Source organism: Camelus ferus, chromosome 4, assembly GCF_009834535.1.
Source record: "Camelus ferus isolate YT-003-E chromosome 4, BCGSAC_Cfer_1.0, whole genome shotgun sequence".
NCBI lineage: Eukaryota > Metazoa > Chordata > Mammalia > Artiodactyla > Camelidae > Camelus > Camelus ferus.
In genome coordinates, this window is record NC_045699.1 from 58,102,262 (window position 1) to 58,121,791 (window position 19,530).

The 19,530-nt window shown below is 46.2% G+C and overlaps 1 protein-coding gene and 1 long non-coding RNA gene across 2 annotated transcripts in view; one reads left to right on the forward strand and one right to left on the reverse strand.

The window, feature by feature from the left end:
* Nucleotides 1–19,530, forward strand: part of LOC116663239 — a 133,412-nt gene that overhangs the window by 86,122 nt on the left and 27,760 nt on the right. The window lies entirely within an intron of this gene.
* TNC (tenascin C) overlaps nucleotides 1–19,530 on the reverse strand; it is a 91,048-nt gene that overhangs the window by 4,081 nt on the left and 67,437 nt on the right. Inside the window, 9 exon segments of the mRNA XM_032478278.1 lie at nucleotides 1,715–1,876; nucleotides 2,754–2,850; nucleotides 3,433–3,584; nucleotides 5,219–5,351; nucleotides 8,609–8,739; nucleotides 9,506–9,649; nucleotides 11,578–11,697; nucleotides 13,828–13,971; nucleotides 15,124–15,246. Coding sequence (XP_032334169.1) covers nucleotides 1,715–1,876; nucleotides 2,754–2,850; nucleotides 3,433–3,584; nucleotides 5,219–5,351; nucleotides 8,609–8,739; nucleotides 9,506–9,649; nucleotides 11,578–11,697; nucleotides 13,828–13,971; nucleotides 15,124–15,246 — 1,206 coding nt within the window.

A 19,530-nucleotide genomic window follows, 5' to 3' on the forward strand; every position in this document is an offset into this window, starting at 1 on the left:
ATTTGTATACAGTGCTATATGGAAATCTAGTTTGTAATTTAATGTATTGAATTTTAGGAGCATTTAAGCACCATTTTTTTTTTCTATGTCCCCTCACTCCTAACCCTGACTAATGCTGTGCATAAAAATTTCAGAGCATTGAGGCATTCTATCCTATCATTTTGGAGCAAGTCGTCAAAGGAACTTGGGTGCCTTTTTAACTGAGCAAGCTACCCAAGAGCAGTTAGATACTGATGAAATGAGATACCCTTCTGTGGAGGGGCTGTTTGTCGTCAATGCACACAGGAGAGTGCGGCTTCCAAGGGTTAGCTCAGTGAAGGGGCATATTTCGGCTCATTTTCTGTTGGAAATACAGAGAGAGATGGATGGAGGCCACATTCCTGCAGCTCAGTGCCTTTGCTTGCTGTGTAACAATATCCTTCTTGCCTGAAGCCGTTTCAACAAAAAAGGTATTTATTGCCAGGTAATAAAATGTCAGGATTCTTTGAAGAATGCAAGAATGAAAACAATTTGTGCCCCTGGGTCTCTTCACTGCCACCAGACTGATCTCTAAAGAGTTTGGTCTCTCCTTAGACTGAGCCTGGCTTTTGGCAAATCTTACTGTGGAGACTTTCCCCATTGTGGGTGGGTTCTTCCAGGGCTGAGAGACTGGGGATGTGCTATAGCATCAGTCTCTTCTGTTTTCATAAAGGTAACTGAGAGCCACCCGGACTGGGCAGGGGTGGTGTGAGGTGGTCCCACCTTTACACCTGATCCCCCCTTTGTTACCAGGAACACCGGTCTGAAGCCAAGCTTGCACCCCAGGCCCACCTTCCGCCGGCTGTTACATCTTGAGCAAATCGCCAGATTCTCTTAGCCTCAATTTCCTCATCTGTGTAATAGCAATATTTTCCTGGAATGTTTTTGTTGTTGTTTTGTTGTTTTTTGATGAGAATTAAAAGAGGGTAATGCATGTGAAATATCTGAGGACCTGAATGCATGTTGTTTCCTTATTTAGTTCTCCTTTAACGTGGAGCCAGAAAACCATACAAAGGCCATTTTAAATCAAAGAAATTTTAAAAACCTGTACTAGGTTATGTACCAGACAAGGAAAGAAGGACTGCTTGTGGGGTAGTGAGCTTCTGTCATGGAGGGTACAGGCTGAAGCTGGATGGCCACGTGGCAGGAATGTTGTAGAAGAGATTCATCCAGTCAGGTGATGGAGTGGATTGTCTGTTACTCAAAGTGCAGCTGCAGACCAGCAATGCCACCAACAGTGGCATCACCAGGGAACTTGTAAGAAATGCAGTATCTGGATTCCACCCCAGACGTACTGTGTTGGCACATTAGTAAGATTCCCCACCCGAGTCAGATGTATGTAAATAAAGTTGAGAAGCACAAAAGTAGGTGAGAATTAAGGCTCCAAGCAACTGCTTTTCTCTCAGTCTAAAACTGATATCTCAAAACAGATAAGAAAAAGATGTATTTTTTGAGCAATGGTAGCCACAAATCCACCCTGATTGTCCTAATTCCCAACCCGCTTCATGTTTCAGTGACCAAAACATCCACCCAACTTTGTACAGTTATAGTTCTGCTGGATTAGCACCTAGTAGGGATTCAGATATTTGTTGACAAATGGATGGACTGATGAAGGAAGGAATGATGACTGGGGGAAGTAGCTGGAAACACAAGAAGGTTCTGTGGTTCCGGAGGCTCTAAGTGCGGCTGCCCCTACCTGCTGTCCCGCTGTACCCCTCCACCTTCAGTTTGTAGCGAGTCCTGGCGTCTCCCACGCTGAACCGGTCGTAGACGGCATAGGCTGTCTTCCCGTGGTCCCGCAGGTCTACCCGGAGCTCATACTGCCCTTGGGCTGTGATTTTGTTCAGGTTGTCCAGCCCTGTGGATGACAGGCAAGGGTTGCCAAAGAAGTGCAGTGACCAGGGCTGTCATTTCTACTCACCCTGTAAGAACAGCGACCCTGAAGAGGTTGGCATCACACAGACCTGGGCTAGCAGCTTGGTCTGCTCCTTGCTGCTACACCACCGGGTGAGATGTATGCTGTTTCTGAGCCTTAGGAAAACTGGGTTGACATCTTTGTCCTGCCAGCCTCCTAGTGTATTGTGACAATGAAAGGAGATAAGGTGGAGAATGTTCCTTTTAAACTCTACAGCTCCTTACAGGTGAAAGGCAATGGCCAGACATTCCCTGGTCCAGGCACTGGTATGAAGGACAGTGCCCTGTGCAGATAGGTTGTTGGAAAATGTGAGTTGCATGGATGGATGGATGGATGGATGATAGCATTACAGTGTTGGCTTGAGAGATTTCAAATTGCAGCTTAACTCTTTGTTGACTAGATTCCTATGGAAAACAACGTGAACTCTCTGAGGCTCTGTTTTTCCATGTACAAGACGGGAATTTTGTGCCTTGTGAGGGCACTGTGAGGCTTAGAAGTTATGGCTATAAGGGACCTATGTCAGCACAGGACTAAAGTAGTAAAGGATACCAGTGAGGTTGCTTCTGTGTATGGTCCAGTGACGGACTTAAGGCTAGGTTTATTCTTAAAGCCTGGCTTTTGGCTCTCCTTTGATCAGGTTTTTATTTTTAATGAGCCAGAGAATTTAGTCTCTTCCATTGAGAATTTGATACTCTGTGTCGACCACCCAAGCTATTGTTTCCTCGTAATCCATTTTTCTCCCACATGTTGCTGTAGGTTAGGACAAATGACAAGGAGGGCAGAAAGGGGCATTTGGGACACAGCATACAGGCTGCATTACCAAGCCAGAATTCTTCTTTTAGGTCCCCAAACCCAGCAGCATAGGCCTTCCAGTTTCGATAGAAGTCCTCACGTCCGTTTTTGCGTCTCAGGAATACCTATAAACATAACCAATGAATCAAGTGTGCTTAAGCTGTTGAAGGAAGAGAAGACATCTTTCTGAGAGGAAGAAGCATCCACTGTGGGAGAAGCACTCATCCCCGCCTGTGTCCCGCTAATTTGCCACGTGACTCGGTGCATGTCACCTCCCCTTTCTGAGTCTCAGTGTTCTCGTCTGAAAAACAGATTTGAAAACTACCGCCCAGCTTTGGGTAGTTGTGATGTGTCAGTGTGGGTTCATCAGTTGTCACAAACGCACCACGCTGGTGCGGGATGTTGGTGTGCGGGATACCATGCTGGTGGTACCCATGATGGGCTTGCTGACCGCTGCCATTATAGATCACACAGATGTTTTAGGATCAAATAAGATAAATTACAGGAAAACAGGGAACTGTGCTTTATCCTCAGCTTCTTTCCCATGTGTTTGTTTAAGAGAGAATTCCTGTGTCTCCATGTGACAGGCACTGTCTTGCAAAACCTCATGCACATTAGTGTCAGAGGGCACGGGGAAGACCTTTGCCCCTCCTCTGCCCCCACCCCCAACTCCTGAGAGCTCTGGAGTCCGTTTCCATGATACTCACAATCCATCCGCCCCCGTCAGAGGCCATGTCACAGAAGACTTCCAGCTTCTGGGCCTTGTCGTTGTTCAGATAAATGGTGTAGAGGCCAGAGGTCGTGTCTCCATTCAGCATGGCTTGGGAGCAGTCCCTGGGGAATGGGTACAGGAGTCCAGCTGCAGGATGAGAAGAAAGAGTGACTCTCGCAGAGCAGGACTGGAGTAGGACCTTTCAACTTGCAGCTCAGGGGCTCATTGACTAGACGCCTGTGGGCAAGCAGCCCAACCTCTCTGAGGCTCTGTCCTCTCATGTGCAAGCTGAGATAAAAGCTATTTTGCAGGGGTGCAGTGAGGCTTACAGGTTATGGATATAAGGGGCCCATTTCAGTTTCTTATATTGATGGAAGCTCCAGTGATATCAGTGGGAGGAGAGCTGGGTCACTGTGAGGAGCGTGTGTCAGGCTGACCTTCATCTACCTGGAACAGCCAGGCAGCACCTGATGAAAACCCAGGTGCTGGCCAGGGTAGCAGAGTCTCCAGCACCCAGTGGGTGGCACACTGTGGGTCAGGGCACTCTGTTAGGCTGGATGCATCTCTGTCTCTTCAGAGGATTCTAAAGCCAAAGATAAGGGTTCTAGTCCTGAATTTGACACTAACTTGCCTTCAGACTCTGGAGAAGTCTTTTAATTGCTATGAGCACAAGAATGCCTGGGGAATTTCCAAGTGCAATAATGTGGTGCAAAAAATTAAAAGCTTGATAGAAATAGATGATCTTGGGGCTTAGCAGGTGGGCCAGAGAACTGATGGTCATAGAATTTCTTTTTTTCTGATCTGACCTCCTCACTGTACTTTACTTTCACCTGAGGCTGTATCATTAGCTATTTTCTTGTTTATTTCGTGGGCCTGCTCTGAGAGCATCTTTAGGGCACACTTATGTTTTGTGTCCCCAGCCCCTGGAGTAAGATCTGGCAAAGAGATCTGTGCAGAGTGTGTGCAGAGTGACTAGAGGGCAGTGTGAAGTGTAGGGGGCAGCGCTGGGTACACTTGGTGTATCCCGGGGTCAGGGCTGTCCAGAGGCCCACTCTTCCCTTCCTCAGAAAAGGATGCTTCCTTCCTCTTCTCCACCAACGGAACAACTTGCATGTCTGCCATCTGCAGGGGACATCCAGTGGCAGGGTGGAGGGATGGTTCCCTGGTCCTGGGACACCTGAGCCCAGGGCTGACTCTAATTCACAGTATAACCCTGAGCAGGTCAGTTTGTCTCTGGGAGCCTCTGTTTCCCCACCAGAAAACTGGGCGTGATAATCCTGGCCCACTGTACCAGCTTTGTGGGAGGACTGTTTGTGATTTTGATTATGAACATCCTTTGTAAATGCTGACATGCTGCAGGAGAGAGAAAATGACACAGCTTATAATGAGCCCCACAGTGGGCCACACTCTGGGCTGGTGTTCAAATACACTACAAGGACCCTCAGAGGTCTTTGTGAGGAAGGGATAGTTATTGATGTCATTATATAGATGAAGAAACTGAGGCTTGTAGAATGGCAATAACTTTCCTAAATCACTCAGAGCAGGTAGTGGAGGTAGGGACTGAACCCAGATGCTCTCACCACTGGCCCTCCTCCCCTTTCGCCATGAGGCCTGTAACCTCCTGCACTCACGGTCCTCCAGCTTTTAGGTAGAAACAGTGAATTGATTCATTTCAGAGATTTGGTGGAAACATGTAAAGTAACAGTTGGAGGAGAAGTTAAGGGTTGGTTTAGTCTCATGAAGTTTGATGTCAAAGCTTGGCTGCTTCCTGAGCCCCTTACTTGTGGTGAAGACGGTCTGGACCACCTTGCTCCTCAGGGACCCATTCAGTGCCTGAATCCTGGCCGTGTAGTGGGTTGATGGACTCAGCTCTGCCAGGCTGTAGGAGGTGGTGTCTGGACCCACGACGACTTCCTAAGAGCAGAAGGAAAATATAATAGCTTTTGGCTACACAAATCCTCAGAGTACAGACGGTGCATTCATTCATTCACCCATCCACATATTTCTTCATTCAAGAGGAATCCACTGAGCCCCACTCTGTGCCAGATTCCATGTTCACTTCTGGGATGTCAGAGATGGGGAGAGTGCAACATGAGCAAAGCTCCTGGGGCCAGAAGGGGCAGAGCAAACTCAAGTGATACGAGGAGGCAGTGCCCTCCCTCAGCCACATTTCAGTCAGGGGAGCAGTACAGGAGGTGGGCAAGGATCAGATTACCAAGGGCCAAGCTATGGAATTTGAAGTTTATCATTATAAGGAGCGGAGGTTCCTGAAGGTTTTTTGAAAAAGTGAATGGCATGAGCTTAGCCTAACCTGGTAGCAAGATGAATCACACCCAGGGCAAAAGTTTAGACTTTGAGACCAGTTAGGTCAGTGGTCCCTCGTATGGCTCATTTTCACAGCTTTCTGGGAAGCTCTACCATAAAACAGTGCCTGGGCTCTATCCCAGAGCAACTGGATCACAAGAGTCAGAAGTGGAGCCTGACCAGGGATATATTTAAGTAGCTCCCCGATGATTCTGATGCACAGTCACTTGGGGCTCTCTTGAGTCAGGAGGTAATTACAACAGCTCAGGGGCACGGATGGCATGGTGGCAGCATGAGCTGACCCCGCACATCTCTTTTCTAGAACAGGGATGTCCAGGAGAGGCAGATGTGTATGGTGGCTGCGAGCTGCTGTGTTCTGACTACGCCTGCAGATTATGACTGGCCACTGTGCTGCTGTCCAGAGGACCTGATTGGTTTCAGTTTTGCAGGAGATCCTCTTTCCTTTCAAATCCTCTTTCAAGCTTCAGGTGCCTGTGAAATCACCTTTTAGCAGATGACCTTGGTATCAGGGGCTTGGAATTCAAGCTACATTTCTAGCAAACCAAACACACCAGTGCTTTCTACAACCTGTGAACATAACCAACTGGGTTTAGGCAATAATGAGTCAGTGTGGAAGCCCCTGAAGGTTCTTCCTCGTCCTCACAACTGGGAAAGTGAAGTTATCCTGGTTTTTCCAATAGTGGAGCAGGAGGTAGGTTCAGAGGACTAAGAGACTTACACTCACTCCATAAATTGTTGGTGGCAGAGGATGGTTCTGCATCCTGTCTCCTAATATTCTGTCCAGGACTCTTTCCTCCTACACCAGGCTGATTTTCTTGAGTGAAATAGATATAGCTGGGGACTGGACATTCAGGAAAGTAAACCTTGGTGAGTGCCCATTTGATACTAGTGACGCAGTGACCTTTGTATGGCCCCCAGGTCTGGTCCTTGGGGAAGGATCAGGTACAAAGCTGGGTTCCTTGAATTACTTGGGGATACAATAACCTATCAGCTTTCTAAACTGGTGTGCAAAGTAGTTTTCTAGGCATTTAGGGTAGATGGAAATGAGACGGATGACTTCAGGTAAACAGTGAATCCTAGAATGCCTGAACAGGAAGGGCCCTTAGAAACTGGTGAGTCCAATGCACTCATTTTACAGATGTGAACACTGACACCCAAAGAAGATGAGAGGCTTGCCTCTGCTCACACAGTGAGTTAGTTCATTGTTATAACCATTCCAAGAAAGTTGTGACAGTAACTAGAAATGTTTGTCCACTTCTGGTTAAACATGGCATATTGAACAAGCCAGTTTATATGCTTCTGATACCCACTAATTTTAGGGATATAAAGTATAAACCCACGAGGATGAGGGAAATGGCAGAGGAGACAGCAGCAGGCATGTGATATCACCAGAATCTTGATCGACGGAAAGTGTGAGGTGGAGTGACAACTGAGGCAGCGAAATGGAGAAAGCCGGGAGCTAATTAACTAGTGGGTGGAGTCAGTCAGAGGCTGTTTGATGAGTGCCACAGAGCCCAGCAAGCTCAGGAATGGCATGTATACAAAAGCAAAGATTCCTTTGAAGGCCAGTGTAGGGCGTGGCTGAACAAAGATTTGTTTAAAACTTTGTGTAATAAACAAATCCCCAGCTCTGTCCATTCCCCAACAGTCTGCATGGCTGTCCTTCCTGGCCCAGATGAAGGGCTGAGGTCTCCTCTCTGGAGAGGCTGAGCCAGAGAGGAGTCTGTGGATTCAAATCCATCAGGCCCAGCTGGGGTTTGGGGGGAGGGGCTGGGGTGCTGCACTGAAAACAGAAGAAGTGAAGGTTTGTAAGAGTGGGAGCCCAGGCTCCTTCTCCAGGTAGGCTCCTGGCAGCCTACTTTGAAGAAGTTGGAGGATTCTCCAAGGAGACTGATGAGTTTGAGAGAAAAGGCTCACAGTATTGATTTTTGGGAGACCCCCAACAAAATTGCTGGGTATTTGCCCAGTCACTCTACAGCGAGCCCCATAGTGGACAAGCCCTGTCTATGCAATGAGAGCTCCCAGCCAGCCATTTCATTCTTGGCTCCAGCACAGAAGGACCAACAGACATCAGGTGGAGGTCTCCAACATGAAAGATGGAGACCCAAACCAAGCAGCAGTGAACCAGAAAAAAGACCCTGGAGGAAACGCTGTGCAGACTGTAGAATAAAATGTCAAGAACATTTATTCTTAGAGATGAAGAGAAGAAGATAGACGAAATGCAAATAATATGCTAGAAAAAAGATCAAGGTGCAGAAAATAAGTAAAAGATCTTGGAAATGTAAGGATGATGACCAGAATTACAAATTCAATAACAAGTTTAGAAGGTGAAGGTTAGAAGATTTCTTTTACTTGTGTGAAAGTCTAAAGTTAGTTCAGATTAAAAAGAAAAAGAAAAAAAGTTCATAGATAGAGAAAATAAATAACAATAGCTGTAAACAGTTGATGTCATAAGAACGTGGTGATATATAGTTCAGTATATAATGGAATGGTGCCATCTGTGAGATAATATATATGGCAAAGATGCAGAAGAAGCTTTTGGTCTTTGCTCAATAAAACATTAAAGGACAAAGCGTCCAGCTCCTAAAATCTCCTCAAATCTTGTGAGCAGTGGCTCTTGACCTTGGCTGGCTGTCAAAACTGGAGTCTGGTTAAAATGAGACAGGGAGGCTGGAGCATATGATTCAGAAGGTCTGGCATGATGTCCAATTCCTACTAAATTTTTTCCAGCTCCCCCTAGTTGCACTGGGGTAGGAGAAATAGCATCCAGATAATTCTTCCCTACTTTGAGGACCATGTAAATGTTTCACCCAGCAGTGGGGAGTTGTTTATATACTTCAACATACCTTGACTGTACCATCCACGGATTCATACACCAATAGGTAACCGGTGACAGAGGCTCGGGAGGGTCTCCATGTGAGAAGGGCACTTTCCGACTGAACGTCGGTAGCAGTCAAGTCTCTTGGAGAATCGAGGTCTGGAGAAGATAAGACATTTAATATCAAATATGTTAGCACATGTAGGACGAAAGTCCCTGACTAGGTATTAGGAGGTCTGAGTTCAAGTTCTTTCCCTACCGTTGACCTGTATACCTTGGGCAAAACCTTCCCCATCTGTAAATGAAGAGGTTGATCCACGTGATTTCTAAAGACTTACACTCTCTGTGGTTCATTTCATCCTAAGGGCCACATTTTCCTGAGCCCAATATGATCTTGATTGGTTTTGGTTGGATTTGGGGAGGAAGAGAACACAGCTGAGAACACCGTTACAGCATCATTACTTTTCTGAAGAAGAGGATGGATGAATGCTGTTGTTGGTGCTCACCTCTACTCAGAAGACATTTCCTCCATTTGTCTGATTGCTGCAATTTGTAAAAAGATCTCAATGTATAAAAACCCAATGAACATCTAGGAAAAGTTGCCTTTAAAATCTTTCTGTTAAACATATTTCCCTGCCTAGAATATGGATCATTAAATCTTGGGTTTAGGGCCAGTGGGGACTGGTTTTCCACTTAAAAAGCCTTCCTCTTAAAATCATTTCCTGGCCCGTGGGGAGAGCAGGGTCATTTCAGTTCAAAAGGAAATGGTTCTTAAGGCCTTGATTGAGTGGGCACTGGTGAATTTAGCTGATACTGACTGTCATCATATTTCAAGGATTTGACTTGAGGAACAAGAGTTGGGGAAGGTTACTGTTAAAGACAGAGGCTGTGGGTGGGCATCTTCCAGCTCTGAGTGCCCTTGTACCTGTTGTGAACTTGGTGCTGATGGTCGAGCTCTCCTGGGGCCCTTTCTCTGCAAAGATCCGCAGCGTGTATTCCGTGGCAGGCTCGAGATTGGTCAGCGCGTACTCCACAGTGTTCCCAGACACCGTGCGTGTAATTTCTGGCACTAAACAGGAAATATACACAGCAGGGCAGTTACCTCTCCCTGTCTGGGCCGTCAGAGGACTTGGCCGACAATGCACACACCTTCTTGTAACACAGAAACTCTCAGTGACCCTGCAGAAAAGCAGGTTTGATTTCTGAGATGACTCATACCCCTTTCTCTCTTCTGAGTGCTCATTTCATATACAAAGGATTTATCATGTGGAGACTGGATTTTTCCAGGCACCAAATCAGAAGGAAGGGGAACTGGGGGTTAGGAGACTTTTCCACACGGTGCTGCTAAGACAGCTTTGCAGCTGAGGCCTTGGAACCAGTTAGAAGAGAGTCAGAGTCACAGGTAACAACTCCAAGCCTCAGGTTACCCAAATTTAATCTGTCCCATTGCTTGCTCATCTCCCTTCCTTCCTTCCTTCCTTCCTTCCTTCCTTCCTTCCTTCCTTCCTTCCTTCCTCTCTCTCTCCCCCCCTCCCCCTCTCTCTATCTCTCCCTCTCTCTCTCTTTCTTTCAACTTCCTCTCATGTCCTTTTATAATTTGCCAAATGTCTAATCATTAGGCTGGGGGATCACAAAAATCAGGCAATGCAGACACACCAGAGCCTGGTTACTGCCTCTCAGTCCCACTGAGTCAGGTCCAACAGTGGACACCAAACCATGGTGCCCAGGTGTGTATGTTTACTTCCTAATTGTATGTGACCGACCATTCTGGCTTGCCAAGGACTAAGAGGTTTCCCAGGCTGTAGGACTTACAGGGCTAAAACCAGGAAAAGTCCTGGGCAAACTGGAATGAACTGGTTACTCACTCATCATCCATGACCCCTGCCCCCTACTTCTGGACTAGGGTATTTTCTATGCCTGCATCCACAATTTCCATGATTCCCATGAACTATATTCTAATTTATTTTAGGTGATACAACATCATCTTTCCTGACATCATATTTCCTGTTCACAGGGAATATTTAAAAATTGAAAAGTTGAAAGAGTAAACCCAAGCTTCCCTCTGACCCGACCACATCTTTGCTCCGTCCTCTCAGAGAGCTCTTGTAAGTGGTTGCCAGGGCTGAGTTAGGGTTTTCAGAGCCCCCAGTGCAGATTATGGTGCCCTCGCATGTTGTCACTGAAAGTAAAACAACACTGAACCATAAAATGTGAAACTCACATATACTTTGAGTTTAAAATTAGTAACATGTTTTTTCTTGTCTTGCTTATGACAAAAGTATGGATTTGTTCACTCAAAAGGAATCTCTCTTTTTTTCTTCTCTCTTATTTGTATTTAATTTTGCGTTCTGGTGGCTGTAATCTGCTGGTGCCCCAAACAAGTTTTTAATCTGCCAGTTGAGTAAATTAGCACAGATAGTGCAACGACAAGGAAATAATTACTGATTTTTTCAACCACATTTGCTCTAACTGGCCTCCTTTGTGGCATCCGAGAAACCCAGGCTCCCCAGAGCCACCTGAAATAGTCTGTTTAAGATTTTAGATTCTAGACTCCTTCTCTGTGAGAGATGAGAGCTGCTGCCCAGAGAGGGTGACTCACTCTGACGGCAGAGGGACTAGCAGGAGAGCAGGCGCAGGCGCAGGCTGGGGAAGTGTGCGGAGGCTGGAGGTGCACCGTCTGGTTTTCTTTGAATGGCCTGCTGGCCTCCCTTGATATCACCACAGTGCTGAGGCTCTTCCACTTGATGACAAGCAGAGGAACTGGGTGGGGCCTCCCTTGCCACCACCTGAACAGGCCCCTCCACACCCACCCACCCAACCCATGAGTCTGTTCTGAGGTGGCAGTCGAGAGCCACAAGGACATTGCTGGACTTTCCAACCTACCCATGCATTTTTGCCACTATGTACCAAATGTGGCAGGAAGAAGGGAGAAATGGGAAGAGTTTACAGCAGGACAGACGTTCCTCTGAGTGTGGAGGGTCTTGGACACGACCTTACCTCTCTCCCCTGTGTAGGAGATGACATAATTGTCCACGGGGGCGATGGCTGGCTGCCACATGGCCAAGGCTTCTGAGTCAGTGATGTTGGCTGTCACCAGGCCAGATGGGCTATCCAGAGCTGCAAGGGAAGATGGAGATGTGTTGGAGAGCTAGGCAGTCGGGGTAGGACATCAGACCACAGCTGCTTTGCTGTCTGTGCTGCTCCTGGACTCCTGGTGTGGGACAGTGTCAGAAGCATGGAAAGGGCGGAGTCCTGACCTTGGAGCCAGGATGACCTGGGTTTGAGTCATGACTCCTTCCCTTGCTAGCTGGGTCACCTTGGGTCTCTATTTCCTCACCTGTAAAATAGGGATAATAATTCTGTCCTGCTTTGTCTTTGGTGTTGCTTTGATTTTCCCACGACCTTATAGGTGGAAAGGTGCTATATGAACGGGAGAGGGCTGAACACGCGATCAGGACTGTCATTGTAGTTCATATCACTTTCCGCAGAGAAAGGACTTAAAAAACTGGACATGTACAGAGTAAAGGCTGCTTGCAGCTTCTCTGGCTTTGAACGATATCTCTGGTTAGGTGGCCTGTGGATAACACGGAGCCTGGCCAGTGGTCCCGGGCTCTACCTTGGCTCCTGTGTCTGCAATCTCTGTGCCCTTGTGTCACCTTCCTTCTCCAAACCTCACTTTCTCAGTTGTCAGAAGGTGGCTGCTGTGAGAACGAACTAGTCAATGTCTGTGAAATGTGCGATGGGAGCACTTAATAACTGCAGTTATTAGTAATATGCCTATTAAAGTTATTTGGAGTCTTCCATACGGTTTCCAGGTGACTTGTATCGAGAAGGGATGGATATTCACAGGGCCTTGGCCTTTTTAATTGATCTCTGCTACGACCCAACATCCCTTTCTTAGAAACCAACCTGAATATGACTAGTTCCCTCGTGCATTCACACGTATGACTCAGTTACTCCGATGACAGCCCTGGGAGGATGGAGGGCAGCTGTCATCAGCTCACTTTGCAGAGGAGGGGCCTGAGCCCCAGGGGATGAAATGACTGGCCTTAGAGTCAGGAGGGGGCAGAGTAATTTGGGAAGCCTACACCAACCACTCTAAATTCCTTCCTGTTTCATCTTGCACGTACAGAATCTGCTTTAATGAATGAGGACAATGGGGCCTCCGGAGGAAACACATCCAGCGTTTGCAGTCCGTTGCCGTGGAGAACCGTGAATGAAAGATTTCTAGAGGGGAAGCAAGGGACTGTGTGGCAGGGTGGACAGGATTCTGGGTTCAGATGGGTGGTTTTAATTGCGTGTTAGCAACCCTTTTAGACTATTAGGATATTTTTAAAGTTTCCTATGAGGCCCATTCTTTGGATCCCGTAATGGATTAGGCTGGATAATTGCTCATATATCAAAGGATAAATTGTTTAGAGACATGGCTGCCCAAAGAGAAATTTTCCACTTCACTCTCCTTCAATGCAATTCATTATTTCCTCCTCCTTACAGTGTGCTGTACAAATCAGGTCATAATAGGAAAATCATCCTTTAATTTAGAAGAACACAGAATTTGGAGTTAGACTGACCTAAGTTCAAATTTGCTTCTAGCATTTACTAGTTACATGGACTTGGCCAAAGTATGTAATTACCGCAGGTCTCAATTATTTCTTCTGTAAAATGGGAAGGATGACGGCTATGGGGATTACATGGGAAGGGCCTGAAATACAGTAGCTGCCAAATGGAGAGCAGTTACTTTGTAGCTGTAGTGACCCCTTATGTGTCTGTGTGAAGCATCTGCGAGAAAGGATCCTCGCAGTGGTCCTGGCACTATCTGGGAAGGGAAGGAGGTGGATTCATGCATTCAGTCATTTATAGTTACAGATGCTCTACGTATACAGTTTCACATGGTTCTCATAGCATCCTGCACAGGAAGCAGAATTGCACTCACTTTACAGGGAAGGAAACTAGACCCTTGAGAAATTAACTGACAGCTCATGTATCTAGATGCATGCATTGGGATTTCCATCAGGTCAATATGACTTCCCAGCTTGTGCTCTTGTTCCCACAGCACCCCAGGAAGCGGCAGCCCAGGGGGGTGGAGGATGCAGTCTAGGTCACCTAGCTCATGAGAGGCTAGAGATGGGCCAGAAATGAAGCCTCAGGTGCTCCAAATCCAGCCCACTTTCTGCTAGAGTTTCCTAAATAAAAACTTTTTTCTAGCTGCTGAATCATGAGAAATGATGCTGAAGGTGAGAAAAACACCTGTGGTAAGTGTCCCCGAGACAGGCTCGCTCTCCTCAAAACCTTTCACGGCAATGACGCTGACCAGGTACTCCGTTCCAGGTAAGAGTCTCAGCAGCCTGGTCTGAGTCTTGGTCCCATCCACAGTTACCACCGAGGGTGTGCCTGGAACACAGCAAGGCAAAGTGGGGAATGGTGAACCTCACTGAAACTCATTCACCGTTGCCCCAAGAATGGGTGTATCCGATTTGGCAATGGAACTGTATCTTTATCCAGTACCATTTTCTTGACTTCTCATTTGCTCCTGCCCTCTGGCATAAGAGAAGAGCTTTTACTTTTTGTATAATGTTTTTTCCATCCATGCGGATGCCAAAAACCAAGCCAGGAGAGGGAAAAACATGAGGTCACAATGTGCTAAAAATGGCAAGTTTCCGTTCGGTAGAGAGCTGGCATGTTATACAAATCTTATTTATCTATTTTTCCCACAAAGAATATGGGAAACTCACTGTGTAATGTATATCTGATATGTTTAACCCATCGTCTTAGCTTAGGAATATGTAGACTCCCCCCCCCTTATTAGCAAAGATTCTACTATTGAAGAAGACGGTCATGGTCAAGTCTGTACTCTTACATTTATTAAAAAGTCCAAAATTTATTATTTCTTAGAATTTGGGGGCTAATGAGGAGCTTGTGTATGAGCTGGCCAAACTCCCCACAGAGATTCTACAGCATTTCTCTGAAGAGGTTGTCAGCCATCCTCTCTGTACACACTTCCAGTAACAGGGAACTCACGACCTTCCAGAATGTCTTTAGATGGATTTGACTGTGCTCCCCTGACCCCAGTGGTGTCTGTTACAGGCCGTGTGCTCTGAAGCAGAGCTCCTGACTCTGCTAAGTCACTGCTCCCCATCCTGCGCTGAGGCAGACAGATGTTGGGACCCACAGGCAAAACCTCACGTATATCCAGGTTAACACTCATGCAGAAGGGCGTGTTCAAAGAGAAAAAAGCCACTGGATTTAGAGTCTGTCATTGTGTGAAAACATTATTGGGGAACTACTAATCGTAGAATTTTAGGATTTTGAGACTGGAAACAGTCTTCATTCATAATATGATCCTTCACAAAATAGTTTCTTCCAAACAGCTCATAGTACTTTACAAATGAAGTCTATCCAGATGATCTCAAATATAGAGAAGCATTTTTCTTTGGCCATGATGTTCGGAAGGTTGGAATTATTAGGGTCTCTTCACTTTCCCACTCAAACCCTCTAGCTCCTCTTCCTCCCCATGCACCCCCCTCCCCGGCCACATCCCCATACCTCCTGAAATGGGCACATAGGTGATCCGGAAGCGCTCCACCTGGGCAGTGGGTGCCATCCAGCTGACAGTGGCTGAGTTTTCAGTGATGTTTGAGAAAATGACTTCCTTCAGGGAGCCCATGGCTGCCAAAGAGAGAGCACAGGAGAAGCCCAGAAAAGTTAACTATCCTGTTCATCCGTGATTCTTCCAGAATTTCTTATCCATGAGAACTCAGCCCCCAGTTCGTATCTGAGCTAATTTAGGACGGAGAACGTGGTGATCTGTGGTCACGTTATGACTTGGTGGGAACAATTGTTCTTTCATTTAGGTACAGGGCCCGGGTTGTAGGGCTGCCATTTGGTTTCATTCAAGAAGAATGTTAGCACCACAGCTGACGTCTAAGGAAGTGAGGGTGAGTGAGTGGTTTCACAGCTTGGAATACATCCTCCTTTAATTTTTGATTTTTAGCATTTTTCAACCTTTGCTCTTTAGTTTCTTTTATTAAATGATACCAAGACTTGACAATTGTGCAGTTCTTTGCAATTTCTAAGGATTAACTCTCACTTGGAAACCACTGAGAACGTATGGTTGTAGTCATTTTACAGAAGGCTAAACTGAGACCCAGTTCTCCAGTGAACATTCTTGTGATATGACCTTTCTAAGTGCCAGGACTGGGAAGCAGAACTGAGCACAGCCCCAAGCACAGCCCCGATTCTGGAAATAATGTTCACATGGAAACTGGCCTCGACAAACCCATTCCCAGAACAGGATGGAGGTCCAGAGCTGGAGGAGCAACTTCAGACCCATCACCAAAGCAAACACCGCATGGACATTGGGTCTACCTGCAGGAAAAGCCATGCCCAGGGGACAGTTTCTGCTACGTAAATACCTCCCCTGCAAACCAGTTTCCTTTGGCTTTTCTCTATGTATTTTTTGGCTTAGCTTTTTGCCCTCTTCAGCTGACTATGCTTAACCATAGAATTCAGGAAGCAATTTTCAGGTCTCCAGGGAGCTCATTTCCTCATCTTTTCCCTTACAACCCACATTGATCGTTAAGTTCTGAAACCCACAGCCCACTTCAGGGAGTTTTTTCTCTCTCCATCGCTGTCTTTTTCTCTCTTCCTATGGTGTTCTCCTGTGGTCTGGTAGCCACCCCTAGACTCTGGGGCTGCCTGAGGTTTTGTCCTCTCCTTGGAAATCTTTGGAAACCGCAGGCACTCTGGAGCCTGGAAGATGTTGATTGTCCAGATACCCCTAACCCTGGGGCAGTTCCCTTCACTTCTGTGAGCCTCAGTTGCTCCATCTTTCCCCTGGGAAGAGTGGTGCCCATCCTCAGGAATGTTTTGAGGATTAGTAGAGATAATGGATGTAAAACCCCTAGCATAGAATCTGGCACTCTGGAAGAATTCAGCAAACATGCTCACCCTCTCTCTCTCTCTCTCTTTTTTCCTTTCCCATATGACTTTTTCCTCCATTCGCCACCTACAATCTGAGATAGCCCCCAGGAAATATCTAGATGAAAGCTGAGTAAAAAACCCAATGAGGTATGTAAACTCAGGCACTGGGACACTGCTACTGCCAGCCTGGTCCATTCAGGCCTTCACTGACTGTGAGCCTCACTAGGGCAGAAGATGTATGTTGTGGCCACAGCTTTCCTCTCTAGATCCTGGTTTTCCCATCTGCAAAATGGTGATATCATCTGCCCTGTCTTAGAAACCATAAGAATCAGTAGCTGCATCTGTCATTCAGTCCTGAGGGATGTGCTTGACAACAGTGACAGCAGAAAGATAGCCATGTGTAATCTGAAGAGTGGCACAGTAGTGGTGGAATTCAAGGGGCAATGGTGTTTCTGGACAACAGGCCTTCCTAGGTGTGGAAGTCTGTTATTTTAGCATGTGTCCCTTTGCCATAAATAGGGACCACAATTCTCTAGCACTACCATGGAGGTCAGTGGGAAACTGAATGTTAGCCTCACAGAGCAACTAAATCATACCTACTGAAAAGTTGAGGAGATCCAGGAGAGGTGATGCCTTTGTCTCTCTTTCCAAGTGAACTCTTTTAGTTGTCAATAAAAATTCCATTAGGGAAACATTTGGAGTTGCTCAAAAGTTTCTAGCTGGTTGAAAAGGACTTCTCTCTGTTCTTGGCATAAAACATTGCCTCCCAAAATCTGGGGTACATATCTTTAATAATGTAACCATTGACAATCATTTAAAAATTATTTTTCCTTCAACATATTTTTATCAAATACTTAATATGTGTGAATCCTGTGCTAAACTAAGGGGACAGTTACTGTAGCTGGTGTGATTTAAGAGAAAGATTTTGGAGGTACACCAACCTGGGTTTGAATTTCATTCTGGCCTTACCAGCTAAAAAGTCCCTTAGGTCTCAGTTTGCACATCTGTGAAATGGGGTTGAATGTGGCACTCACCTGGGTCTGTCTGTGTCATGTGAATCAGTGAGGTAAAGTGTGTCAGTTTTCAGCTGTATGTAGCAGGAAGCAAGTGCTTTATAATTGGTGGTTATCATCTTTATAGTTTGTGAGAGTCAGAGTCAAAGGCACTAAGCATAAAGAGCCTAGTTCATTTATTACTGGGCAGGTGTCTGTGCAGACACAATGCCATTGCAGCTCTGTGGTGTTTGGTTTCAAGTGCATCTGAACTGGACCTGAGTGGAGGGGCTGGGAGGCTGCCTGGCTTGGGAAGGTGAAGTAAGGCAGGAGTGGGGCACATTCTGGGAGCTGGAAGAAGGGGCCTTGATAGCTGTCTTGACCTTGCTGGTAAAAGGGAGTGGCAGGGGTATATGTTTGGGGGTGGCGATGGGGCCAGTTAAAGAAGCATTTCAGGGTCCTCAGTACCCTGAGGTGAGTTCTAGAAACCTCCAGAAGAGAATGACAAAGTCATCTTATTCTGTTGTTGGATTTTGAACTATTTTCTGTCTATTCTGGGGATCCTCCAGATGGTACATAGAGGCATGTTGGCATTTAACTCCCCAGAGGCAAGAGAATCTCCTGGCAACTCTGGGCTCCCCAAGAGGGACCATGGCTATTCTGAAGAAGTGGCTCAAATCATGGAGGGGAAGAGGAGCCACTGAAAAATGCAGAGATTGATAGAGGAACAAACAACTTACAACCTAAGTGTCCGTCAATAGGGAAATAGTTAAATAAGGTATATGGGATTTTTCTGAGATCTGTTAATAAGCAAGAAACACACACATACACCCCGATGGGTGGAAGAGTAGGTATGTTAACCACTGTGCCAAAAAAAAGGTCAGAAAAAAAGAACATATATTTCTGTCTAACCTTGTCTGTTTGTATAGACTATTTCCACGGTGGCTGCCTCTAGATAGAGCAACTATGTGGCAGGGACACAGTAGAATAGACACTTCATTGTATATCATTTTTTTAACTTTTGAATTTTGAACCAAGTGGGCCATTAAAAAATGAAATTTACATTAAATCACCCAAACATAATAATAGCTAATACTGTTACAATGGGCAAGGAAACTAAATACTCGACATTTCATGATCTGACATAAACCTCATGGCAGACCTTTGAGTTAATTCTTTTGGCCAGATGAGGGGACCGAGGCTCAGAGGGGAAAGGAGAGGTAAGCGGTAAGAGGGAGAGCAAGGATTAGACTCCAAGGGATCTGGCCAGAGGCTGCAGGCTTAACCACTAGGCTGCACTGCCTCTGACCAACCTCCCTGCCCCTGGGGCACTCAGGGCTGGCAGCTTGTGCTCAGGGGGTGAAAGGAGAACCTGAAACAGCTGTTACAAGGAGAAAGAGGAACAGAACATCACAGAGGAGGGTTTACAAGGAGAAAGGATGAAAAACAAAATGGAAACTCTGTGAAGCTGATGAGGTGAATTAGACATCTGCCGTGTTCAAGAGTCACCTCTCCTGTCCTCTCCAAGTACCAGAGCACAGGCATGCAGGCACACATGTGCACACAGACACAGACAGACTTCTCTTTGGCTGTGAAATACAAGGCCCCAGAGAAATAAATCAAAGAAAGGGCTATCCTAAAGAGCCTTTTCTTTTGTTCTTAAAAAAAAAAAATCTTATGATTATTCATTCTCTTTCCGCTTTAGAACTGCAAGGCCTAGAAAAAAAGATAAGCCAAACAAAATCAGTGATCAGAAGTAAACTTTGAAAAACAGTGTTTATAAACCAGGGTCAAAATCAGGCTCTGCCTCTGATCTGCAGTTTTATGGGAAGCCCACGGGGAGGAGGAGACAAGGGCCTGTGTCCCAGAGATAGGGTGTCAGTGTTAATAAGAAGCAGGGTACTTCCTCTGACTGAATTGCTGCCTGGATCTCAGCATTTCCTCCACATCTGCAAATACTGATTATCACTATGGCTTCTTGATATCAGGTGGCTTCCTGGAGCTTATTAGGTCTTGAAACTTGAAATCACAAAATACT